At 42.5% G+C, this 27,076-nt stretch overlaps 1 protein-coding gene across 4 annotated transcripts in view; it reads right to left on the bottom strand.

The window, feature by feature from the left end:
- MYLK4 (myosin light chain kinase family member 4) overlaps nucleotides 1-27,076 on the bottom strand; it is a 98,853-nt gene that overhangs the window by 9,750 nt on the left and 62,027 nt on the right. For all 4 annotated transcript variants that reach the window (XM_084794601.1, XM_084794602.1, XM_084794603.1 and 1 more), the window contains 11 exons: nucleotides 17,089-17,167; nucleotides 16,012-16,450; nucleotides 13,973-14,262; nucleotides 12,130-12,235; nucleotides 10,520-10,613; nucleotides 10,334-10,443; nucleotides 8,821-8,962; nucleotides 5,966-6,036; nucleotides 5,047-5,175; nucleotides 4,286-4,438; nucleotides 1,142-1,220 (listed from right to left, as the gene is read on the bottom strand). In XM_084794601.1, the coding sequence (XP_084650727.1) occupies nucleotides 1,142-1,220; nucleotides 4,286-4,438; nucleotides 5,047-5,175; nucleotides 5,966-6,036; nucleotides 8,821-8,962; nucleotides 10,334-10,443; nucleotides 10,520-10,613; nucleotides 12,130-12,235; nucleotides 13,973-14,262; nucleotides 16,012-16,450; nucleotides 17,089-17,167 (1,692 nt within the window). The remainder of the gene's footprint in view (nucleotides 1-1,141; nucleotides 1,221-4,285; nucleotides 4,439-5,046; nucleotides 5,176-5,965; nucleotides 6,037-8,820; nucleotides 8,963-10,333; nucleotides 10,444-10,519; nucleotides 10,614-12,129; nucleotides 12,236-13,972; nucleotides 14,263-16,011; nucleotides 16,451-17,088; nucleotides 17,168-27,076) is intronic.

Raw genomic sequence — 27,076 nt, 5'->3', positions numbered from 1 at the left:
GCACACGTTAGCAATAGCCGCCTAAGCCAGAAGCAGAAGTGGAGACTGCGTGCTGCCTGCCCTGTGTTCATCTATCCGAGCTAAGCAGCTTAAGTGTTGAGTAGAATAACTTAATACAGTGCATCATCCACTTTTGTGTTATGTCTGTGAGGCATGGTTATTTGGAAGGAAAAAAGCCCAATGGGCAGAGAAGCCAGTTAGAAGGCTACTGTAGCAATTTGGGAAGCAGGTGTCCCAGGCCAGGGCAATGTGACATGAGGAGAGCTGGAGAGATTCCCAGAGCATCTACAATATACAATGTGCAGGCCTTGGAGATTAGTGAACCATGAGACGACAGAGAACTGAGACAGGAAGGAGACAGGATGCTCCTGAGCTGATGGGTGCCACATAATGGGCACACTTTGCTGCTGAGAGGACAGTTGAAAGTAAAGTAAGATAGAGATGACTTTGATTTAGAGCTGAGAAGACCCAACTGGGAACATCTAAGATACAAGTAGGCATGGGATTCTGAAGTTTAGAAATGAAATCTGCACCAAAAAGACAGATGAGGGAGTTGGGACACAAAAAATAAGGCGATGGGGGGGAGGGGGAGGGGGTTGGAGGGAGGGAGAGAGAGAGAGATTCCCTTAACATATTAGCACCATGTGAATCAATTACACTTAATAAGCACTCCAGTCTTTAGTCTCCAATAAAAATCCCTTTCACATATGCCCATACCAAGCCAAGTATTATAACTAATATATGGTGCCCAGAGGAGAATAAAGTATGCAAAGCAAATAGGGGATTTAGAATTTCTGAATTTTGTTTTAGGGAGAGAGTTCTTCTAAATGTACACTAGCCTGTCTTCTCCAAACTGTTATATATCCCAAGCCATATACCTGCATATGTGTAAGAGTGTGTGGGGCAATATATTTTTACAACAGATACAGTGATTTCATAATGCTAAAAGCAATCTATGAAAGGTATATAAAATATAACATTAATATCTCATAAAAAAATACTTCGAACAATTTCACTCTAGCAGGAGATTTGAGGCTGTGAGCAAAGCCATCAGGAGAAATCTCATTTAAGGCTGAGTTGACCGTGGCATCTGCTGAGACAGGCAAATGGGAAACAACGAGAAGACAGGAACTGTGCTCACCTGTGCGCTCAGCCTGGCGTGGAGCTGGCGGTCGGACAGCCAGGGGTGCTTGAGGGCTTCACTGGCACTTATTCTCCAACTACAGGGAAATTCAGAAGTGTGTTAGTGTTAGAGGGACACACCAAGCAGCACCTGCATCAGCAAGCCATCTCTGGCTCTGGCCACACAGCCCTTAGCAGGAAGCTCACTCATATTCAAGCCTGTCTTTGGGAATCATGTGCTATGAAAATGTCCAGAGGTGACCATCAGATGTAACCACAGTCACAACAATGGTAACACAAGCAGGGCGGTAGCCAAATTCTTATTAATATTTGAATGTTCTTTCAAACATAAGTCATTATTCTGTGATATGACATACGAGCTTCACAAGTTGAACTCTTAGCAGACCATTGAGAAATAAATGCACATTTCTTAATTATAAGAATAAAATGCTACAGTACTTTTCAATGAATACAAAAGCAATTACCGTGGGAAGTCATTTGACTGTGGCTGCTAACTTTTGAATGAAGGAGTTTCAAAGAACAAGGAGAGTTGCCATAATCATAATAGAATTACTTACATATTAGATTTTTTTATAAAGAAACTATATTCTTTTGGAGATTAAAAAACTTTTACGGCCGGGTGTGGTGGCGCACGCCTTTAGTCCCAGCACTCGGGAGCCAGAGGCAGGTGGATCGCTGTGAGTTCGAGGCCAGCCTGGTCTACAAAGCAAGTCCAGGACAGCCAAGGCTAACACAGAGAAACCCTGTCTCGAAACCCCTCCCCCCAAAAAAAAAACTTTTACAAAATTTGAAAAACGATTAACAGGAAGAGTAATAAAGGTCAAAATGCATCCTAACTCTAAAATCTATGAGCTTACTTGATGTGCTGATAAACATCACATTAAAATATACTTTCAAATTAAAAGCTGAGTGCAGCAATCTGAAATCTGCTTCTGCAGAAACATCAGAAACTTCCAAGCAGTCACAGAACTTCAGTGTGGAGGATTACTTCAATACAACTGCCAAATATTGAAGTGTAAGTCTTCACTTGCAATGAAGTTATTGAGAAAAATCACCGCCAAAGGACTCTTGAATGTGCAGAACTTATTAAGAACTCCTCAGCCCCAACCAGCCTCACAGGGCTCTGGTTTGCATCCTACGGTTTTGCTCTCAGGTCCCTTGATCACTCCACAGGAATGGTGCTGAAAGATGATTATTCCTACCCTTGCTAATGAAAAATGTTTAAAACCTATTTTAAAAGTTATTAAGATTGTACTCGTAACTGACTTTTAATAACATTCCGGGTTCATTTTTGTACCCCAGATATTTATTTGATGACAGTGATATTTGGCTGAATTTCATCCAGGTGTTGACTTGAAGGCTAAGTTAGGTGCTCATCTGTCAAAATGTTATCTGTGTTAAGATACTTAAGATGCTTCTTGGACACTTGAGAGCCCCCAGGCTGTAGCAGTGGGCAGGACTCAGGTGCTCGGATCCAATAAACCCACTTCTGGATCTGCTCTGTACTAGCCACGTGACTCCATGGCTCCCAGCCACTCTTTCCTTACATGAAACTGAGATGATTACCTCCACATATGACAGGAGTATCCAGAAGTTAACATAGATCTCTCTCTCTCTCTCTCTCTCTCTCTCTCTCTCTCTCTCTCTCTCTCACACACACACACACACACACACACACACACACACACACACACACACACAAACTTTGTAATAAATGCAGAATTTTTCATCATCCAAAGTTTTAAAAAGTTGGCATTTTCACGTCTCTATATTGCCTAGAATCCATAAATGTAAAACAGTAACAACCTTGGCTACTATTGTGCCTAGAGGTCAAGGGCAAAGAAATTAAACCTCTAAATTGCTCTTCCCTGCCCCAGACTGATGCTATTATTCAGCTACGTCGTCTCATCTTTTAGGGCCGTGGTGCTCAACCTGTGGGTCCTAATCTCCTCGGTAAGCTTCTATCTCTAAAAGTATTTACTAACTACTCACAACAGTAGCAAAATTACAGCTCTGAGGTAACAGTGAAAATAATTTTATGGTTGGGCATCACCACAGTGTGAGGAGCTGTATTAAATGGCTGCAGCATTAGGAACATTGAGAACCACGGCTTCAGAGACTCAGATCTGGCCCCGTTGTTTTATGAACTGCTCTGTATCATCTCTTTCCAAAATAACCTATCTTGCCAGTCATGCTAGTGCATGCCCCTAATCACGGTACCTGTGAAATAGAGGCAGGCAGATTTCGATGAGTTCCACACCAGCCTTGACACATTTGCCAGCAACAGGTGGCCCAGTTATCTGCTTATGTGAAAGGATCCCCAACCTGACATTGTGACCTATTACCTGGGTTGTTTCTCCTACTCTCCATTACCTCCTCCTCCCTCTCCCTTCCTAATCATGTTTATTAACGGCCTTAAATGCTGCAAAGAGATTAAGTGAGCTGTTACTGGCTCTGAAGATCTTAAATGTGATCTACTGCCGTGTGGTTTAGATATAAAACCATCTAAAGTGAAGACTAGTCAGTGCCCTTCCCACTCTATGACCCTAAAACCAAGCCCCTATATTTCAGTATCATACTTGTTCATCACTAAAATTTGAATTCGTGTGTTTTTGGCATGAGAGGAAAAATTAAGGCTGTATGACAGCCTAGAGTGTGAGCTTGAAGGAAGATCAACTTCCGTTTAATGTATTCCTGTCCCATCCTAGCAATGTGATCATAGGTGACTACACACCACCTCGTCATAAAGTAGTCATAACAGAAACTTCTCCCTCTGGGAGTTAATGGCTGTGATTAAAAGAAATAATGCCTGAAAGGCAGATGACACTGTCTGGCCCATAAATGTTTATAGACATGAAAGGACTGAGGGCAGGTCACCTGAGGCCTACCACAAGGGCTCAATTGCTGGAACTTCATTACAAGAGTAAGAAAGAGACAAGTTTTGCAGCTCCATCGAGCCTCGTGACTGAAACAGTCCTGGGCCTGAGTAGGCAGGGTCAAGGAGTCAAGCCTCATTGCATTCAGAGCCTGCACAAGCATTGAGATGGCACTGAGGGAACGGGATCTACTAACTCCATGGTGCACACTGAGCTGCGCTTAATCAGCCCTGCTCCTCCCACAGCACCAGATGGACTTGGCTTACCTCTTCTCCTTAATCAGGAGCTTAGAGATGAACTCCTTGGCCTCCTCTGAAATGTCCTGAAATTCTTCATCTTCCAAATCCCACCTACACGCCAGGATATTGGTCAACGTCTCTGCATCGTTATCACCCAAAAAGGGGGACAAGCCACTGAGTCTACAAGACACAGGACTCAGGGTGAGTATATTGTAAACTGTCGTGGATCCTTTATAAACGGGATGCTTTTTGGTTTTTCCATTTCACAATAAAAGTGAGCAAATAGCAGTAAACTGTTAAGTATGTAGTCTGTCGTTGCAGCCAGCACCATACCTACATTTTTCATCCCAATTCCCAATCATCAAATGCAGCAAGGAAGTGTGAAGTTATATTTGAATAAATAGCAAATAATAAAGTAAAATTTTTTTCAAGTATTTCACAGCTGGCAAAACAAGGTATCGCCGCATACCCACAAAGCAAATGCCAGAATGTCACTGCTGAGGTGCAATCCAAGCAAATCAGTGTATACTGATTCAAACAGATCAATATCTATAATTTTTTAAAATTATGTTTAGGAGTCCTAGTGGTGTCCCGAGACTCAAGATGAGCTGTGGGAAAAGACATACATCAAATATGGTGAGAAAGGAATTTACTTCTTTCGAGTGTAAGACTCAACCTAAGCAATAGGAGATGGCACATTGCTATTCTTGAAGACTTAGGCCAAGGCTTTCATTTTAGAATATTCACAGATTAAAGATGAGTGAGTGAGAGACTGGGAAGTTGCTTACAGCATGTATGTGATGACGCCCACACTCCACATATCTGTAGAAAAAGAAACGAAATCGTAGTTCACAACTTCGGGGGCAAGAAATTCTGGGGTTCCAAAGTTCACCTTCAGCTTCTCTCTGGGCTTGTATCTGAAATAGAGGGAACACGGCGAGGGTTGGACATGTCAATCAAAATCAAAATTAATGAACATTGAAACCAGGCACCACTTATAAGACAAAACTAACTTCAATTACACAGCAAAAACTAAAAATAAACAAACCTTCCCCAGAAATTGCATAGTGTCAAAAACTGGTTTAAAAACAAAAACAAACAAACAAACAAATACCCCAGGGAGTTAAAAAGCAAAAATGAATCCTATAAAATCTTAATATTTTGAAACAGTTGGGAGGAATCCACCCTAAAGACGAATTGTGACAAGTACCCTGACATAGTCCCTCACATGCACATGGCCAGGACAAACCTTTCCAACCTGACAAGATGCCGCAGTACTTCACAGCATCTGCTTTCTGCATATTAACGTGCTGAGCTGTTAACATACTCATGTAAATTCTCTGTCCCCCCCCCTAAGAAACTGGGCCCCTCTATAGTCTTGTTTAAACCATTAGCATTTTTAAAGTCTTTTCTTTATAAATGGAACAAACACAAAAATTGAGATAAACACAAATTCTGAATTACTGCCTTCTAAGTTAATAAACTTTACTGGACTAAGTGTTCATTTTCCTTCTTTATTATGTGTATTATAGAAATTTCTCAGTGCTCAAATCTCAAATATAATGGGGTTGCAGCTAATGTAATTTTCATTAAATTAATTCTAAACGAAGGCAGGAGAACTGGGCCATATCAGATATAGCTTTGCAAAGATGTGCATGCACCCCACTCCCTCCCTCTCTCCCTGCACTTACATCCAATCAGACATACCTTCTGGCCAATCCAAAATCAATAATTTTTATTTGCTTAGCATCCCGATTCACACACAGGATGTTCTCAGGCTGCCAGGAGAAAGAGACACATTAGCAATGAAAACAACCATCCTTCACTCAAATTGTCCTTGAACCACAACTAAAAATACAGGATGCTCAGGAAAACCATATCAGGCCTTTCACTCGGGGCCTGGTTTGTCTGTGTGGGTATTTTCTCCTTTAATTATGTGGTGGATGAGGTTGTGGGTAGCCTGCCAACCTTGCATTACCCTGCCTGTCCCTCCTCATGGTTTTACAGATTGCCATAACGCATGAGTTCAGGCAGGGGCCTTCTCAAGGAGAGAAAGAGGAGGCTGCACTAGCATTTTTCCAAACGGGCTGGTGGAGGCCAGCTCAGAACTGACAGAGCCCTCCTCCTGTTAATATATTAAGTATATTTCCTTCTTGGAGGAATATTTCCCTCAAGATTTACGAGTTCCCGGAGAAATGGCCTGATTCAGTTAAACAGCCATACTGAATATGCAATATAATGCGAACATTTTTGACCTCTGGATTTTTTCCCTTGTGCTTTGTCTATGGGAAAGTCGCACGCTAAAGGAAGGCTTTTGTCTCCTACTCATTCTTCATCCTCCAAAATTCCACGGTTTTGCTGAGCTCGGTCTCAGTGCTTAAAGTCCTTGACTAAGTGTTCCCTTGGAGTTAGATGCTAGTAAAACTTGGCCCTGCTCATCTGACAGGCTTGGGGGAGGGGACAAAAATCAAGCTATAGCGCTACTACTCTGTGTCCCTGGAATGTCCTACAGATGTAGCTTTATTTATTGGGATAGAAAACTTTAACTCTGGGAAAAATAAGTAATTTCATGTAAAGCCAAGGTCATCCATAAAAAAAGAAATAGCATTTTCAAAGAGGAGCCAAGAACTCTCAAATCCTAATTTCAACTCCACTAAGAGCTGGGCATTAGCTCAGTTACCAGGTGCCAGGGATTCCATGCCCTCCTTCACATGGACCATGCCCCATTCCACATCCTGTCTGGTAGAAAGGAGATCCATGCGAGGTAAAAACCCAGACACAATTTGTGAAATGATGTAGCTTCTCCATATCAATATTTAATCGCCCATTTGGTTGTGTGCAGTATCTTTGGAAGCCCTTTCCTAAAACATCTCTAAAACAGATGTCTGAGAGTAAAAGCCATTTTACATAGAAGTGGGTGTTGTACTAGAGCAGTTGGGAGTCGTGCTTGAATAGGGGACTGAACACGTAAAAACTGTTCTAGCATCAAAGAATACTGTAGCATCCTAAAAATCCTTCTGCATCATCTAAAGAAGCATCTCTGAAAGACGATCTCCATGATACTAAAACTAAAGAATGTCCATTATCAGATAAGATTTGCAGAAAATAAAATTACAAGGGAGACTACTTTAAAGTCACCTCTGGACTCGCTGCAGCGATGCACACTTAATGTCTTCAGTCTTTTTCTTCCAAGGAGCTCTCTGAAAAAAAACCCTGGTCCTTTGTGGCCCATCCAGCTGTCACCTTTATTATTATCTTTATATATAAGCCATAACTAAACCTGCCCATCGCAAGTCTTCAATCAATGTTGCAAAGTCAAATGACACAGATGGAGTCATTTGACTTACATGTCAGTTCCTGGCTCCAATTGCCAATCAAATCCCTTAGGAATATCTGTAGAATTTCCACAGTGAACGAAAGTGCTCCTTGAAAATGCTCATTATAATATTCAGTGTGGCCAAGGACTTTGCTAATGATTTTTAACCTCTGACTTGGTCGTTTTATGTACCACTTCCCTTCTTCCTCCTCCTGTGCAAGAGTGAATAGGAAAGGCAAGGCACATAAATCCAGACAGCGAGGGAAGCCAAGCTGTGGGAAGAGAGGCCCATGGAAACCTATTTAAGGAGGCCGGATTTACTCAGCTGTAGCATCCCTGGAGACTTGCAATATATGCTATGTTACACAGAATACACAATTTATCTCACTGTCATGCTGTGCAAACAGGGAAATGAGAAAATGTTGAAGCCACACAAGAAGACGCACTTTGTGATACTGACTTTAACATAGAGGGGACCAGGGTTACTGGGGTTCAGTCTTTTGTTGGTTTTATCTAAATCGATTTACAGTCTAGTTCTAGAGACTGTGTAATGAGAGAGATAAAGAGGGGGAAGGAAGTGGACTGGCTTCCCTCATGGTTTCTGACTTGTGAATGCTGCCCTTTCTGCTGTTTGGCATTGGAGCTCCACCCTCCCGCTTCCCTGCATTCCATTCTCCATGGTTCCTAGTAAGTGTTCAGCAAACTCATAGGAAAGTAAATCCCAGACCAGAGTTTCCAGAAGACGTCAAGAGGCTGCTGGGGATTCTTAAGATCAGGAAAGGGTAGATACAACTTGGGAATTGAAGACTAAAATCCTCCCACCACCTCCTTACTCTGATAGTAAGGAGTAAGGAATAATGTGGGAATGGAGCTGCTTTTAATTCTACACTTGTAGGGAAATGACCTAAAATTCATTTCTGAGGAGACTGAATTGAGAGGAGAGCTTGAGGCCGGAAGTTCACGGTTGGGCCAGGTGGAGGAGCAAGACATGGGGGAGGGGGCAGGGAGAGAGGGAGAGATGGAGGAAGGGAGGGAGGAATGGATGGATGAAAGGAGGGAGGGATGGAGGGAGGGGGGAGGGAGGGAGGGAGGAACAGATATCCAGATTTGTGTTAATTCCTGAAAACCTGACCAGAGACCGTACAACATTTCCAAGCTGGTACATAATATTGCACAGGTCCCCTGAACAACATGGGAGAGGAACTAAGGAGGCTTTGCATTTCACAAGATGGAAAACGTGCTCTACCTTGAGATCCAAGTGGAGGATGTACATCTGGTGCATGTACTGTATCCCCTCACAGATCTGCTTCATGAACAGGATGGTGTCTAGTTCTGTCAAGTTGCAGTTTTCATCGATGATGCGATCAAACAGCTCTCCACCCTCCACACTGCAGAAGGAAAAGGTGGAACATTTAGTCCTGATTTCTTAAACACCACATGTTTTTCTTGTGCTGCCCAATTCCTCTAGCTCTTCCACAAGTGCGTGCATGTGTGTGTGTGTGTGTGTGTGTGTGTGTGTGTGTGTGTGTGCTCGCGCGCACGCGCGCGCGTGCGTGCATATGTTTGGGGGGGTGTGCGCGAGCGCATGTGCGCACATGTGGGCGCGATCAGTTATTTCCTTACCTTCTTTAATGTACAGGCTACTTGATTCTTATGTTAAATACCTTCAGTACACATTATGGATATACCTTCAATGTCACATAATAAAGTCTCAAAGTCCCTGTCATTGTTGGCTGTAGCTCTGGGTGAGTTATCTCTATCACTTAACAGATATTGTGGATGAGGAGGACTCAAGGACACACTGAGGTGGGACTCCTGTGTTAACAGAAAGTGAGGCAGGGCCTCACTTTTTGAGTTCTTAGGTTAAGTGTTAGTGCAAAAATGCTTACATGTAGCCAATATTGAATATTTTATTTTTTCCAAATGCCTTATATACTATGGAAAACAAAACCTAAGATTAAAAAAAATTGAAATAAAGATGAACCTATCTTGTTTGGTCAGTATTAGAACTACTTGAATTTTGTGGTGGGTGTGCTGGTTGTTTGTGGGCCTTTGGGGCGTGGGGGCAGGCACCAGGGAGATTATCATATTTGTTAGGCCGGCACTCTACCTGCTGAGATGATTGAGTCTTTACAAAAGTGATTCTGAGATGAAGCTGCTTAGCCTAGTATCAGGGGCTTGGCATGTGCTTTGTACTCATGAATGCTTAGCCGTCCCTCATCTGCAGCTTCGTTTTCCTAGTTTTAGCTACTCGGGGTCACCGTGATCAGTGTAACACAAGGTATTCTGAGATAGGGAGCACATTCGCATGGTATGTATTGCCACAATTGTTTCTGTTTTACTATGAGGTGCTAACTTATGAATTAATCTTTACTATATTTAAGTTCCTATAAGTTCAGTACCCTTTCCAATTTCAGTCGTCCACTAAAGGTGTTAGAACATATCCCCTGAAGGTAAGGGAAAGCATCATTGGAAGTAACATGGCTCACAAACCACTTTCCTCTAGATTGCCCAAGATAAAGTCCAGCCTTGGTTCTGAACACAGCTTAGATACAGGCTGTGTCTCTTTTGTGCTGCTCTGCCTGATGAGCGTGTCACACTGGGAGATTGCACTTATAAGCAGTTTCCTTTCCGGCTCTAGCAAGATCTCATGTCTCCTGCAACTCAGATCCAGAAGTGCACTGCCCATGGTTCTGGCTGAGGTGTGCCTGCTGTGCAGAAGGTATGTGAAAGTGGATGGGAAAGGAGAGGACACCTACTACTCCATGACAAGGATGATGTCATGCCTGGACTCAAAGGCATCATATAGCTGAATGAGGTTGACGTGGTCCAGCTGGTTCATGACGCTAATCTCATTCTTCACATCCTCCTGAGGAGAGGGGAACAGCCAGTTAGTATGGTGGAGACTGGTCCAGATGGAGAGGCCCACCTCCCACAGCCTTTACCTTGTCCTTTACACCTCTAGTCTTAATGATTTTAGCAGCCAGCTTCAGGCCTGTTGCTTTCTCTTCACACTTGTGAACCTGGCCAAAACGCCCCCTGTCAAAGAAGAGTTCAGTGAGGCACTGTGGTCTGCAGGGCTCCATATCAGTCCCTGTCAGGGATGAGTACGAGTTCCCCAAGCATTTGTCTGTTGAGTGAGCAAACCTACAATTACATCTACAGTATCTGGAACAGCACTGGCCAAGGTGAGTTCTATGGGTCAGCCTACATTGCTCTCGTATATGGAGCATTAAGAACACTGTTTCCAGGGCTCCGTGCAGTGATGGCTATCATGGCAGAGAGCAAAAGAGAAGCTTCCAAACAACACAGTGACCCAGAAAAAGACCACATTCCTGTCGCCTGCAGAGATGGGGGTGATCATGCTTGACACATACAGCGGTAGTAGCAGTCCAAAACTACTCTGCGTTTCTGAACATAGAAAAGTGGGTACCTCGCTTCCAACATTCACTCCAGAGGCCCTCTGTGCTGGCACACACGGACACAGCCCCAAGTACTCCCTATGTAACCTCCATTAAGAAAACATCTTTTTCCTCGTTAGCACTAATCTTAGCAGTGCCTTGTCAGCAGGGATGGCCCATCACTGTCTGACTCCAGTGACGTCCATACTTAGGCTCTCACATGACTTGTTATGGAAGGACCTTGAGACTGAGGTCACCTCATCGGATCCATGCTGAACACCAGACTGGTAGTCTCATGCTGGCTGAACACACATGGGGTATACACAAGATAACCTAAGGGAAGAAAGGTTTGTTTCCACTCCTGGCTTCAGAGGGCTCAGCCCATGGTATCACGGCCACAGAACTGTTCACTTTGTGGTAGCTGGGCAGCAAGTGGCAGAAGGGGATGAGAAGCTGCTTAGTCTCCACTACTCCCTTCAAGGACATACTCCTGGTGACCTAATTTCATTCAGCTATGCTCCCTCCTTCTAAAGTCCCCACTACCTCCCAATAATGCCTCCTCGTATCCTATAGTCTCTTCTTATACATATTGGGAGAGATTTCTTAACCCAAATGATGACATTGATATAAAAATTTGCTAATGCCACAGAGAAGATGAACCTAGAAAAACTACTGAGAACCCAGTGATATTTGGCCTGCATCAATATTGGCTCCTGGTAAAAAGATAAGCTACTGCACAATGAATGCATTACCACTAACGGGCTATCCTGTATTTGGTGAAAATAGTTTTAGCTCTAATGCTAAAACATCAGGAATGGAAAAACGAGCAAGAATGCCACTGAGAATACCTAGATCAGATGCCCTTCTCCTCCTAGGGGTTAGCCTGGGTTTGGCCAGTTCCTGGACCTTCCTCTGGTGACTCACACTGCCTTTTTTCCTGTCTCAGACATTATGACATGGCAAATAAAGCAGATGCTAGATAGGAAGTATAGCTACCACGTCAACCTTCTGGGACAAAAGCCGCTTAAAATGTTTGTTTTTAGTCTTCACAGTTCTCGAGCCGCGATCAGCAAACATTTCTTCTGTCTTCAGCCCTGCCTCGGGAAGGCCCTCTGCTTTTTACTGAGGGACTGTACAACCAGAGCCTCACTCACCCTCCTAAGATCTCAGATTTGCTCACGGCGTACAGACTGTCGACTGCAGCGTGTTTGGCCGTTACAATCCGATGATCAAATGGGGCCGCAGGAGCAGGGGCATCATCTGTAAGATGAGAGGAGAGGGGCTGTCCATCAAAGACTCCGACCTCCTTTCAGCATCAAGCAGCATGTCTCATAGTAAAACTATGCTCACATAAAACTGAAATACAATCGGCCACCTGCCTTATTCCTAATGACCCTAGACTATAAATTTCCATTCCATGTATGAATGGACTGTAACTCAAGAATATGCTATCTACTGTCTTTGAAAAGAAGTATCACTCACAAACTCTTTTGAGTAACTTTTAGAACATATAAAGCAGTGAGAGATTGCAGCCCCAGGACAGTCCCACCTCTAGGGGTGGAGCTGACACTGCGGAAGAGCACTTTCCTAGATTGGACGAGATTCTTGACTTGATATCCAACACCACATTTATTTTTTTCTTGTATGCTTTAAAGACTGAGACCATTTTTCATTTGACCATGAGGAATTAATTGATCCATCTTTTTGGAAAATGCTCCTGTATAATTCATATTTTAATTAAAACAGGGAGAAGGAGGAAACATGAATTATTTCCTGTGTCATTGAAATAGTTGATATTATATATTACTTTTTAAAATGTTTTAGGCTTTATTTCAGAAGCATTTAGAGTACAGAGATGAATTTCTCCTGGCTGAATGGAAATAAAACATCCAATAAAGCTACGTAAGTTATTTTCTACATCGATCCAATTTCTCCCACTTTTTACCTAATAGCATAGGTATGAATAATAGTTCTCCTAATTAATGGTCTTCATTTTTCCAGTGACCATTGCTGTTCGTGAACTTGCTCATCTCCCTTTACTTATTAAATAGCTACTACATAAAGACAGCAAGGGTCCAAAGAGAGGGGAGTAGAAATATTTATTTATTTATTTATTTATTTATTTTTGGTTTCTTGAGGCAGGGTTTCTCTGTGCAGCCTTGGTTGTCCTGGAACTCAGAGATCTTCCTCTGCCTCCTGAGTGTTGGGATTAAAAGTATTGACCACCACGGCCTAGCTTCAAAACAGCTATGTTCTTTCAACTTGGCATTCATTCAATATCTATTTCCTGAGCACTTACTCTGTTCTAAGTATACTGTCAAATAGTAATATTAATTTTGCTTAAATTAACAGCATTTTTATATTCAGAAAGCACACATCTCTTGGAATCTAATTTGATGTAAACATTCACCTCTCATGCCATAAATATGCTCAGAAATAAAATCATGAGAGGATTCTTCAGAAGGCATTCGCTACTTTAGACTCCGTTCAGGCTGGGATGATATCCAGTGGGCAACAGTGCTTTTTGTGAAAGCTTAAAGACCTGAGTTCAGATCCTTGGGATCCAAGTAAAAAGCCTAGCATTGAGCCTGTAACCCCAGTGTTATGGCCACAAGCCTAACTCAAAGGAATATGGTGGAAAATGATGGATCAGGACACGTGATGTCTTCCTCTGGCCTCCACACATGTACAGGTGCACACCCTGAGCACGCGTGTTCCTGGGCATCACATATACATACTACATAATAGTCACACGCACCTAAAATAGACAGGCAGATGAAATATTGATAGATAGATAGATAGATAGATAGATAGATAGATAGATAGATAGATAGGACTATTTCCTTCACCTACACAAAGAGAGCTCAAGTTAAACATACTAATTGCATTAATATGGGATATGTCTCCAGCTGTCAGGATGAGGGAAGTTAAGTTGGAATCCTTGCTGGGGATAGTTAGGAAGCTTTTTAAAAATCCAGAATAAAAGGCATTTCCTACCCAGTGGGACCGCCTGGTCTTGCTCTTTCAAAGTGGTCATTCCATCCTGTGCTCTATCATCCAGGCTCCTGGCTTGTCTGGTTTCCTCTGTCCTAGCGATGAGCTCTTCCCCTGTACTCACTACATCTATTCTGCTCTTTTTGTTGTCCTCATTTAGGAAGCACTCCTCTGCCACTCTGCGCTTACTGCTGCCAGTAGACTCTGCCTGTTCAGCGTTTTGGAAGGTGGATCCTGATGATGAATTTCCATGGGTTCCTGGTGTAGAAATGGCCTTTTTATTACTGATGCACCTGGAAAACAAAATACATTTGCAGATTTCAGTGTTTCGAGGAAAAAAAATGTTCAGATTGCCCAAACTCCTGCAACTGAAATGTTTTTATAAAGGTGTCTGAGGAAGATGATGTTGCTCTGTGACACAGATACAGCTGTTTCCAGCAGTTGAGGACATCAGTCTAAGTAGATTACCAGACACAGGGAGTCATCCAAGGACACCACTGTGACCCAAAAGTGGTCGTTTATGAAACCTAAGTTAACAGAAGAAAGAAATTATAAAAAAAAAAGAGGCAATAATTTCTCTAAAGATTGACAGCCACAGAAGAGCCATTATTGGTGGGAAAATTGGCTTAATTAGCATGTTCTGGCAGGTTCGGGTCTTCTTAAGTATGTCTTATGATAATGAACTTCAATAATGATCCATGATTAATATATTGAAAATGAGTTTTATTATTATTAAAGCTAAGTAAGAATTATGTCTTAAAACCTCCCTCATCAGAAGTGTTTGGATATCCTTTGTGTCAAACAAACTCAGAGCCACTAACTTTAATTAAACACAAAAATTCCTAAATTTGTGTTTGACATCCTACTGAGACTCTAGGTAAGAGAAATATAGGAGGTGGGGAAATAGAAGGACCCAGAGGGTCCTAGAGACCTACAAGAAGAACATCGTGATGGGTGGATCAAAGCCCAGAGGTTTCTGCTCAAACTATTGCACTAACCAAGGACAATACAATAGTAAATATTGAACCCCTACTCTGATCTACCCAATGGACAGGACATTCTCCACAGTTATGTGGAGAGCGGGGACTGACTCTGACATGAACTCTGGTGCTCCATATTTGACCACCTCCCCTTGATGGGTAGACCTAATGGCACTCAGAGAAAGAATAAGCAGGCTACCAAGATGAGACTTGATAGCCTATGACCATATGGCGGGGGAGGAGGTCCCCCTCAGTCTTAGACCTAGGAGAGGGGAATAGGGTGAAAGCAGGAGGGAGGGAGGAATGGGAGGATACAAGTGATGGGATAACAATTGAGTTGTAATCTGAATAAATTAATAAAATTTAAAAATAATTAAAAAAAAAAAGAAAAAAAGACACTTCTTAATTTTAATTTTAAGGAAGAAACTTAGTCAGTTATCTACTTTGTACATTAGAGAAGAAACAACCAATGTATAATGGATTAGGCCAACTCTTTCAGATTGGGTTTTTAATTTACACATAATTACACATAAAAATTATTTAAATCTTAGACTTAGAAAGGATATGTTTTTTATTGTCAAAAAGCAAAACTTTTTACTTGGTCTTTAAAGGGTACTGATTGCTGGAGGTATTAAAGATGATGATCTTAGTGTTGGTGTAAGACTTAGAAACAGAACAAAAACGAACAAACAAAAAATCAAATGGGATTGAGGGAGGAAGCACAGGCTTAGATGGAACAATGCTCTGAGCTCCAACCCACACCCCCAGTGGAGGGAAGCAAGGAAAGAAGGAAGAAAGGGACTGAGGGAAGGAGGGAGGAGGGAAGAGAGGGGAGGAAGGAGGGAGGGGAAAAGGAGAGAAATAACTGAAAATATGGGCAAGAAGAAAGAGAAATAGAATAATAGGAAAATGTAGCCATGAAAAATTAATACAAGTCAGGAGAGTGGGTTCTAAACATTGCCTTTAAGACTATCTTTGTTTTCTTCCAGAATGGTCTCAAATAGTACAGCAGGAAGACCTATAAGAGACACCACCTGTGGATGTGTAACACTGTAACAGTACCTCTCATGGGTCGGGCCAGCATTCAGTTCATCAACAAGCTGGTTTTCAGTTGAATGTTTGTCCAGCAGTGTGTCACTTGCAGCTGTTGAAATTCTGTTCTCGGCTTCTCTTCCTCTGGTACCTTCTTTAGAAGGAAGCCCGTTTCCCCCTCCTTTGAAAAATGGGCATCCATTTTTATCCTCGGCGCCTTGTTTATCTCCCTGAATGTTGCTTTCTTGTGTCTCCAGACTTCTGATGCATTGACCATCTTTTCCACCTGCATTCTCTCTTAGCTCTGTGGAATTCCTTGGAATAAAATTTGCCTTGTCTTGTCTTTCCATATGACATATGGCATGACTCCTCTGACCTTCAGAGGCGCTGGTCTTCTCAGCATTTTTCTTGTTGAGTTTAGTAACTTTTTCTTTCTCAGCAGAGTACTGGTCTTCCTGGTCAGATCTCTCTAGAAGCCACAGAACACAAAACATTGTAATCAACAATGCACACAATCACTTTAATTTTGTCTTTATTTAATGGCATCTTTATTCTGACTTCTTTTTAGCAGCAGATTTAAGCTTTCGGAAGCAACTCAGAACAAAGTACACCCAGATGACTGATAATTGGATGTCAAGAAATTTTCTTATTTGTCTCTAGTAGGCCAAAGCCAATCAGATAAACACATTAATAAAACAGAACTCCTTTCTACAGAATTCAGGAATGTGTAATTTCCTCTAAATACGAGTAACAACAGCAGAACTTGGGAGGCAGAGGCAGAGGCAAATGGATCTCTATAAGTGAGTTCCAGGGACAGCCAGCACTACACAGAGAAACCCTGTCTCAAACAACAACAACAACAACAGCCACAGCAACAGGAGTACCAGCTGGTGCAGTGGCACACATCTGTAATCACAGCACTCAGTGAGGCAGAGGCAGGCAGATGTCTGTGAGTTCAAGGCCAGCCTGGTCTACAGCCAGGACAGTCAAGGATACATGAAGAAGCTCTGTCTCAAAAGAACAACAACAGTAAAATCAACCAAACAAAGAAACAAAGAGTACCAAGAGAACTCTCTGGATGAACACTAAGTCTCCTAAGATTGTTACCTGTGATAGCTGATGTCCTTCCACCTTTGGCAATTGTCCTTTCATTCAGTGCTGAGTTGGACCACACATTTTCATCAACCTGTGGGTACACAACCAAGCAATTGAGATTACCTACAGTATTCATATTGCTTAGCCTCAGTGCTACTGACACAGGCTATGCAATTCTTCATGTAAAAAGCATCATAACATTATACCTGGCCTCTCCCCAACACTGCCAGGAGAACCTTGCCCTCCAGAAGTGAAGACAAAAAAAAATTACTTCAGATATTTGAAATTTAATTTTTAATTAGTTTTACAGTGCATAATGCATTATTGCTGACTATATTTACCCTGCTGTACAAAAACTATTCTTCTTGTCTAACTGAAATGTTGCTAATTAAAAATGGTATTAATAAACCAAAATGTCTCCAAGGATTACTTAGTTTCCTCAGGAGTAAGGGGAAAATTATTCTAAGTTGAAACTACTATATTGTATAATCAAATATTGGTGGGGAAAGCACAGAAATTGACAGTCATGTAAAATGTAAGATAGTCAAAATTAATGAAACCTGGTATGGACAGCAATATCAAAAAATGGAGTCACTATTTTTGAAGGAATTCCACAGAACTCTGTCATGGTGTGTGGAAGGTAGTCTGTCTTTGCTACTTCATTAAGGGGTATTACTAATGTGTATGCCACGCTTGACCTCCATTTCAGTTGTCTTTATGTGTCTCACATATAAATTGAATAAAAACCAGAGGATATATGTGAGTGAGCTTTCTAAACTACGAGATTAAGGCAGTATGCTTCTTAACAATGGTGCTTCCTTTCCCTAGAAGATGCCTTCCTCCCAAGCAGTTAAGTGTTCTCACAATCCTAGTTTCCCAGATTAGCTTAACCAATACTTTCTCACACCATGTGAAAGGTGAACATTAGCTTAGTCCACACAAATTCTATGTTATACATTGTAAATGTAATGAAATCACATGAAGCCACAGAAAATCAGTTCCCCCTCTTTGGAGCAGAATACAACTTGCTCTGGGGGTGGTAGTGTTAGCAAATATGAAATGTCACGTAAGTGCAGAGTATAGGGACTAAGACAAATTGCAAATACACTTATAATTCAGAAAGCATCTCTTCCCCAAGATGGGCACCTCACAACACATTTAGCACATTTAGTCCATCTATAGAAAGCCAAGGTTGGAGATCAAAGCTATAGAAAGCCTCTCACTTTTAAGTGCAAGTACAGAGATGGCAGCTAAAAAAATTAAAAAGTCCTTCAATTTCCTCAAGCAAAGTCAATTGCTACTTCTGCATGTGGGCTCAGACATGGGGTGCTCATGCCAATGCCAGTGTCCCTTGAAATACTTCATTGAACTGTTTTTACCAGTCTGTTTCCTCCTAGATGTTGGGTTTATTATGGCTTTGATGCTTAGACCAGAACTATCACAAAATGATGAAGAAGAAGAGGAGGAGGAAGAAGAAGAGACAGTGGTGGTGGTGGTGGTGATGGTGATGGTGGTGGTGGTGATGGTGATGGTGGTGGTGGTGATGGTGATGGTGGTGGTGGTGATGGTGGTGGTGGTGATGGTGATGGTGGTGGTGGTGATGGTGGTGGTGGTGATGGTGGTGATAGTGGTGGTGGTGGTGGTGATGGTGGTGATGTAGTGATGGTGATAACAATGAAGATGATGATTATAATAGTGTGGTAGTGATGATGGAGATGAGGATGAGGATGAGAGCTAACATACACAGTCTATGAGAAATTCTTCAACACACTTTGCATGGTTAACTCACTTGTGAGTCACAGAAACCCTTTGAGAAAGACTATCAGCCACAGGTTTTTTTTATAATGAAGTCAGGGTCCTAATTCATTTCTCTGCTTGGTCTGGGCTCTAAGTGGCAGCAGACTCTGTATTGCTTTTCTGGTATAGAAAGGGATTTTAGCCCACCTGCAAAGTTAAGCACTGATTGGGAGCTACTGCAGAGTAGGCACCATAGAATAGAAAGAGTAACAAAACAGGCCAGAAAATAAAAGCATTAGTACAGCAAGGAAGATATATATGTTCTTTAGTTGAAAGGTTAGAATCAACACGGAAGAGGGCAGAAAGAGATAATTTAATTTTAAGTCTGAAAAATCTATATTCAATTAGGGCAGCTTAACAAATTGTGTTGATGGCATTTTATATTTGACTCTTAGTAATTCTCCTTCTGAAATAAAAATGTCTGGTGTATTGGTAGACACAATGTTTTGGGATTTATCCTGTATGGCATGTACACTACAGCAAGAGTGGAGGTGAGCTTAATAATGAAGGAAGCCTGGTGTGTGTTCCTTTATTCTAGCTCATCAAAATATGCAAAATAACGAGTCTGGCTACAAAACCCCTTGGAACCAGTCTGGCAGCGAGTATCCGGTGGCAAATGTGAGCAAGCATGCTGTGTCCATCCATACTCTTCAGGCAGAGTCTGGTCTGGCCAAGCACAGAATCTGTCAGTCCTGAAGGCAAGGGAGCCAGTCACCAAGAGGACTGCTCTTCCTTGTTGTAATTATGTGTCACATATGTTTTACCATTTAAATAATGCAAGGCCTCCATTCATTGCCACAGGCTATTTATAGTTCCATTTCCCTATGTAATACTGACATCTAGAGGAACTTGGAAACGAAGCATCTCTCCCAAGCAGAGGTAGTATTTCTCCTTTCTTCTCCTGCATAGCAACCGTGTGGACTTCCATTCCAGAGCCTTTCCACTTTGCATTTCAATTCCTCCACTACAGTTCCTAAAATAGGACATGGGTCCATGGATACACTTTAGTTGTCATCCAAAAAAATGACCTTTGTTTTTTATGAATATAGAAATTGGGACTGGGGCTGTTGAACAAGAAATTCATGAAACCGGGTCCCATCATCCTGCAAGAACTGTGCTCCTCTGTTGGATTCACGTTCCATCAGATTCATCTGTGCATTCATTTTTAAAACTTTATGCATTTGCATATGGATACCATTGCCAGTTTCTACCAATTCCTTTCATAACAACTCTTCTTAAACTTTTATTTTACCCCCTGAAAAAAGGAACCTCGGCTGGGGAACCACCTCCAACAGATTGGCCTGTGGGCATGTTAGTAGGACATTTTCTTGATTAATGATTGATGTGGCATTGCCCAGCCCGCTATGGCTGATGCCCACTCTCGGACACACAAGAAGGCAGGCTAAGCGAGCCATGGAGAGCAAGCCAGTAGACACTGTTTGGTTCCTGCCTTTGCTTCCCTAAGTCACTGTTTGGTTGGGGTGTTTATTACAGCAACAGAAAGCAAGCTAAGATACTAGGTAACAGTATTACAGTCACATTCGGATTTTTTTTTTTTTTGAATCTTGTGTTTTGGAGAAAATAAAACATTCTAATTAGCTGGTTCAAGGACACATACATCATGAGAAATCTCAGTTCATTTCTTACAAACTATTTTTTTCTTTCTTTATGCAACGTACTGTGTATATGAGGTCAGGAGTCATGGCCCATCACATACTTTATTATACCCATGTCACCTCCAGAGTTTGACTTGCCACAGGCTCCACTGCCCATGCACACTGAAGGGTACCTGCTGCCTGGTCATGAGTTTCTTTTTGTACTATACTTCAAACTTGCTTCGGGGCCACATCCAAATTCTTTTGGTAGTGGTGGGATGACTGAACTGGAAATTAATCCACAAGGACAATTTTGCCTCCTCCCTCTTTCTTACCTATTCAATAAAAACTATCCTTTAAAAATCAATTCTAAAATGGATTTAACCTTAACAGTGACAGTGAAAGTGAATGCTCAATAGACCTCAACGATACTGTAGTCAGTTTTGGTGGGGTCGTGACACAAAGCGACACACATCTGTCCTCCAACTGGAATATGGAGTCGTCTCTCTATTTTTGTTTCTTTAGCACTTCCTGGGAGAATCTAGGGCTCTAAAAATGCCCAGGAAAGCAAGGGAGGAAGTGCTTGCAGAAGTGGTCCTACCAGAGTGGGAGTGTTCGGCCATTAAGCTGTGTCCCAGGAAAGCAAGCCTTCCCCGGGAACCATCTCAGACACATCCCTGACACTGAGCCTCATGTACTTCGCTTCACTTTGGAACAACATGCTACATGATGATTGCACCCCTGCTTTGGGGGAGTCATAGTTGCTTCAGAACGGTAAAACATCTCATGTGGAACATGGCCAAAACTGAACCCCAAATAGCGGCTTTCTATCTATATCTTGTTGCTATAACAATGCCATGGTGAACAGTTTCTCGTCATCTGAACCTAACGTCTAGTAATATAAAAACAAAATTTTAATGATTTAAAATGACTTTGTTAAATTTTAGTGAGGTTCCTCATAAATAATTCCTGAAAGAATGTGAAAAGAACAATTTTTTAGAAAAAGTATTAAAAGTACCTACATTTCCCTACTTGAGTGTAGAGATTAATTTTAACATTTTGTGTGTATTCACTGTTTGTTTAGAGTGAGTGTGACACAGAGGAGTGCTGGAGGTGACAGGACAGCTTGCTGGACTTGACTCTCTCCTTCCACCACGTGGATGCTGGAAACTGAACGCAAGGCGACACGCTTGCAGCAAGTGACCATCTGCTGACCATCTCCCCAGCCCGATGAAAGATTCATTTTAGAGATCACTTGAAAATAAATCTACTTCATCTGCAGATGCTCTCAAATTCCCGGAGCACTAAACGCAGAGAAAACACCCTGTGTGTCTGCTCAGATAGGAAGAATTCTCTCTCACAGAGCAGAGCCTGTGTTGTGGGGCTGTTGGGACTGGCATGTGGTAAGCTAGGGCAGGGTCTCACTGACAGAATCCAGGAAGGAAAGTGGTGGCCTTGACCTCAGAAGCGAGGGAGCGGCTCCTCCCTGAGCTGTGGATGACAGCAAGCGGAATCAGTCACCTGAGTAAATAACTCTGCCCGGGAAATGAAAGCCTCCGGATGTGTCCACAAACCTGTGAACAGTGCATCATTCAGAACCATGAAACCGGGACTTCAGGGGTCTGATGTAAGAGCTGCCAGTTCAGCAAAGTATAATTAGACCATCTGTTAAATGAAGACACATGAAGATATAATGTGCACTGATTTTTTTTTCTTAAGTTTCAATTTTCAAAATCAAACTGTGTTCCACAGCCTTCTCCAGAAGAAAAAGCCAGTAAAACACAATGTTGGTCCTGTCATCCTCTTTGGCTGTTCCTTGCTGACAAGAAGACCCTTTCTGGCCACAGAGGACAGAGCATGGATCCCCAGGGTCTATCCCACCTTTACTGAGGCAGGCTCCCAGTCACAGCTATGAATGTTTCCCTTCATGCTGTTATCCAGCCTATCTCTGTGAACTTTAAGAAAAACGGTTTAAAATAAGGAAACTGTAAGTTTTTACCTAATGTTTCGTCCCACTGGGTACTTTGTCATGCATCTTACACCAAATGGATGAGCTGGCTCAGGCTAAGATACCTTATAAAAGACCCACATTCTTTTTAAAATTTTTACTTTGTGTGTGTAGGTGTTTTGCCTGCACGTATATGTGTACTGCATGTGTGCCTAGAACGCAAGAAGGTCAGAAGAGGGTGTTGGATCCTTTGGAACTGGAGTTATGTTGGAAGTCTCATGTGGGGAATTGAACCTAGATCCTCTGGAAGAGCAGCCAGTGCCCTTAACCACTGACCCATCTCTCAGCTCCTCACATTTCTTCCAACTTCCATCCTCCTGAAAGAGAATACTGAATTCTTTGTTGTTGCTTGTTTTTCCTCAGATGATGACTTTTCCTGACCTGTCACCCAACCTCCACATCTGCCTTATTTTGCTCCAAATATTCTTGGCTGTGAATGTCAAGTCCCCTGCTCCTAAAGACTCTAATAGAAGTGGTAGGAAAGGGGGTGGGCCCAGGACCCTGAGGTCTTCTTAACCCCACTCACAGTTGTGTGAATGTAACATACTGTAACCCTTGTGAGCCATTGTCTCTGATGGCTTAGACCAGTCTGCCAGTCTCCTTGTGCCCCTTTTCACTTGTCAGGTGCTTGTTTCTCATTCCCATCAAACCTGTGATCATCTTCGATCTCATCCAATGGCAAAGTACCTACAAACCCCCTGCTTCTTTCCCATCCTTGACCCAGGTATACAGTATGTAGGTGGAAATCAGTCCAAATCCCCTTGTAAAAGAGACCTATGGGTACCCAAGGAGAACTGTAAAATTAAAAAAGCCAATACTCCTAACTACATCTCTGGTCCTTTGTCTAAAGACTCTCTGCTTGCTTCTTGGTCACAGATAAGTAACCAGGGAAAGGCTCAAGCGAATAAGAACAAACGTCATCTGACAGGACACAGAATTATCTATAGATCATTATATAAAAGCAAATCTGAAAAGTATAAGCCATGGTGTCCTTTAGCCTCCTTGGGAATTTGTGGAAGGATAACACTTGAGCATGTTAAAAAAACAGTTGTGCCACTTCTAAAGGACTGTGAACGCGGATCGGTGTATGAGAAGCCAGTTTCCAAAGGAATCATCGCTCCTTCACATTCGTTTGGTTAAACTGAGTCTTACACGTAAAATTCTTTTTATACTACACAAGACTAACTCTTGGAAGATCTGCACACAAAGTTTACAGTGCTTTTTCATCACCCAATAAACTTTTTTGATTTCTTCCACTGCAGACAGTTTTAAGAGTATTCATTTCACTTGGTGTTCTCAGTATGCATTTTATTTTAGACTCATTTTTATTTCCTCATCTCCTGTCTCCTGCCCCAGGCATTCATCCTCTCAGCCTCCATTCCTCAGACCAGCTGTCTGTGGGGTCCTGTGACGAAGCCTGAAGAAGAGCACAGTGTCTCTTAGGGGCTGTGTGGTCCTGTGGACAGTAGGGACCTCAGAGATCTAAACTTAGGCTCACCGGACAAAAATACTTAAGCTCCTAACGGCTTGCCTTCTGCATGTTCCCCTACAAGCAGGAAATGCTACGGCATAAGAAGCAGAATGGCTTTTAGAAGATCACCACTTTAGAGCAACAAGAAGCTACAAAACTCTTCAAAGTGGTCTCAAACTTGGTATATGTAATATGAACCCTAGATAAAAACCAGCGGTGTGGCTGCTAAGATGGCTCTGCTGGTAAAGCCTACTGACTTGAGTTGAATGCCTGGAATCCACATAGTGGAAAGAGAGAACTGACTCCCAGAAGTTGCCTTCTGACTGTACCTATGTCATAGCATATACATAGCACTAGGTAAATTTAAAAACCTAATTGGAGCCAGGAGTGGCGGCGCACGCCTTTAATCCCAGCATTTGGGAGGCAGAGGCAGGTGGATCACTGTGAGTTCAAGGCTGGCCTGGTCTACAAAATGAGTCTAGGACAGCCAAGGCTAACAGAGAGACCCTGTCTCAAAAAAAACCAAAAAATAAAATAAAATAAAATAAAAACCTAATTGGTTCTAAGCACATGAAACCTTTAGTCGTCTGGCTACTTCTACTCAAAGTAGGTGCATGGACTGGCAGCAGTAGCATTACCTGAAAGCCTATTAGAATTGCATATTAGGGCTTCGAGAGCAGCTCAGAGGTACAGTGTGATTGGCATGCATGACTCTAGGTCCAGGCACCAGCATAAGGAAGGAAGGAAGGAAGGAAGGAAGGAAGGAAGGGAGGGAGGGAGGAAGGAAGGAAGGAGGGAGGGAGGGAAGGAAGAAAGGAAGGAAAGAAAGAAGGAAGGGAGAGGGAGGAAGGAAGAGAGGGAAGGAGGGAGGGAGGGAGGGAAGGAGGGAAGGAAGGAAGGAAGGAAAGAAGGAAGGAAGGAAGGGAGAGGGAGTGACAGAGGGAGGGAGGGAGGGAGGGAGGAAAAGAGGAAGGAAAGTGGAGGGGGAACAATGAAAGTAAGCAGAATCCTAGCCCTTCCCCAACTACCTAGAACCTGAACTTCAACCAGTCCTCAGATAATTTCTATGCGTATTAAAATTTGAGAACATGGAGCTAGAAAATCCATATAATGGACTGGTGTGAAAATGCACACAAATATTTGTCATGGTCTTATGAATCTTTTTTAAATGCTGCCTCCATCCTTACATATTCTTAACTATATGAGCTCAGAGAACTATTCAGCTAGTGCCTTGGTACTATAGTGATTACTAAATAGGGTATTCCTGAGACTTCTAGGAGCCCCCTCCCTCCTGCTGAAAGGACCTTCATATAATCAATAGCCAGAGGGTACGTATCAGGATTGTTTGGGGCCTCCAGACCCATGCTGTACTATGGTACATTCTGACAGGTGAGTTCTGGTGAATTCCTCTAAGTAAACAGTACTGACCGGAAAAGACCAATAGACTTTGAAATGGTCTCTCCAGAGCAACAGGCTGCTGGCCGTGTGGTTTTCAAGAAAAAATCAAGTGATTCTTGCTATCTCGGAGCTATTCCTGTAAGCTCACTGCAGTGGGGAAGTGGATTGAAAGTGTGATGGGCGGTGACTGAACTAGAGGGCACGCCCAATGCATCTGTCAATCGTAGAGCTTGGCCAATGGTCCTAAAACTTTTATATCTCCCTCTTTCTGAGATTCTTAATCGGTCTTAGATCCCAAGAACATCTCTTATGAATTTGCAAGTAATTCTGATACAAGTGCTGAAGAAAAAAAAAAAACCACTCCATACTTTGACAAAAGCTTGTGGAGTCCCTAAGCGTTACTCCAAGCCTAACTTGGCACGGTATGTCTTTGTAGATCCATTCTCAAAAATGCTCCTTCCACGTCCCCATTCTCTACCATGGTTGGGCATGAATTGCATACACGTATAACATCAAACTGAGTAGGAAGTACCTGTTTGCATGTTTGGCCCTGCCTGGACATCTCAGTAATCTCCAGCATCTATCCTAGTGTCTGGCATGAGACAAAAAGCACGTGTTGGCTGCTCTACTCATTAGTAAGATGGAGGAGACGAATTCCAGGAGGTGACTGAATGTATTGAACACCTGTTCAAAATGTTTCTTGGGGCCTGCAATAGAATACACTTTACTATTCTCCTTCAGCCCCAGGTCCTGATATCCAGCTCCCAGAATCCTCTAGTGGCCTAAAGTACTTTCATGTAGGGAAAATTGCCAATCTGTACCTCTATGAAAAACTATAGTCTTCTTGGACCCTTTTCGGACTACAAATGTTTGTGTCACCACTAACATCTGGAACTCTATTCCTAGTGTGGTTTTGCAAAGCAATTTAGCATTTGGGCCACTTTCTCAACAAATGTCTTATTTCTAATGAAAATCAGAACAGGGACTGCAAATGTTCATTTGCTTAACGTGCATGGTTAAGATCTGTTAGCCCACATTTCTGCCCTAACTGTAACTTCTTCAACACGCTTTAACACATTAGCACAGAGAGACACTTCGTGAGTGCTTTTGATGAGAAAGGAGATGTTTGAGTTGGTCAATGTCACTGCCACTGTTCACTTTACAATAATTATGGAATGATTCTTCCAGAAGGCAAGAGCAAGCAGCACCTATTTTCCTTGAAATAGCCGGTGAAACTGCTATGTGCATTACCTAGGCTAACGCTGAATTAGGTGTGAAATGAATGCCTTTACATTTTACTATTAAAGTTCTTCACAGCCAGGCATGTCAGCACCTGACATGCCTATTGTCTCAGCTATCTATGACACTGAGGTAGAATCATTTTTGCCCAACAGTTCAGAACAGCTTAGCCTAGACAACATAGTGAACCCTGCCTGGGGGTGGGGGCAGGGGGGGTTGCATACGTGGAGGCTTCTGACATAGTAAAGCACTGCTCAGGCGCTTTGCCAAGGATATTCACTCCTGGAAGCTGTCCTCTGCTGTGAAGGACTTCCCTGTGGTGGAGCTCTTACTCCAGGGTGTCTCTGGAGCTTGTGGAAGGAGGTAGTCTCTACTTATTTCCTTAGCATTTGCAGTTCATGTCTGCTTCTCAGAAGGCAAGAAGGGGGCTCTGCTTGGGCTCTGATATCAGGCTCTCACTGCATCAGCAATGTCAACCGGAATGCTGCTGCA

Source organism: Acomys minous, assembly GCF_964271855.1.
Source record: "Acomys minous genome assembly, chromosome: 9".
Lineage (NCBI taxonomy): Eukaryota > Metazoa > Chordata > Mammalia > Rodentia > Muridae > Acomys > Acomys minous.
This window is presented reverse-complemented; position numbering and strand designations above follow the sequence as displayed.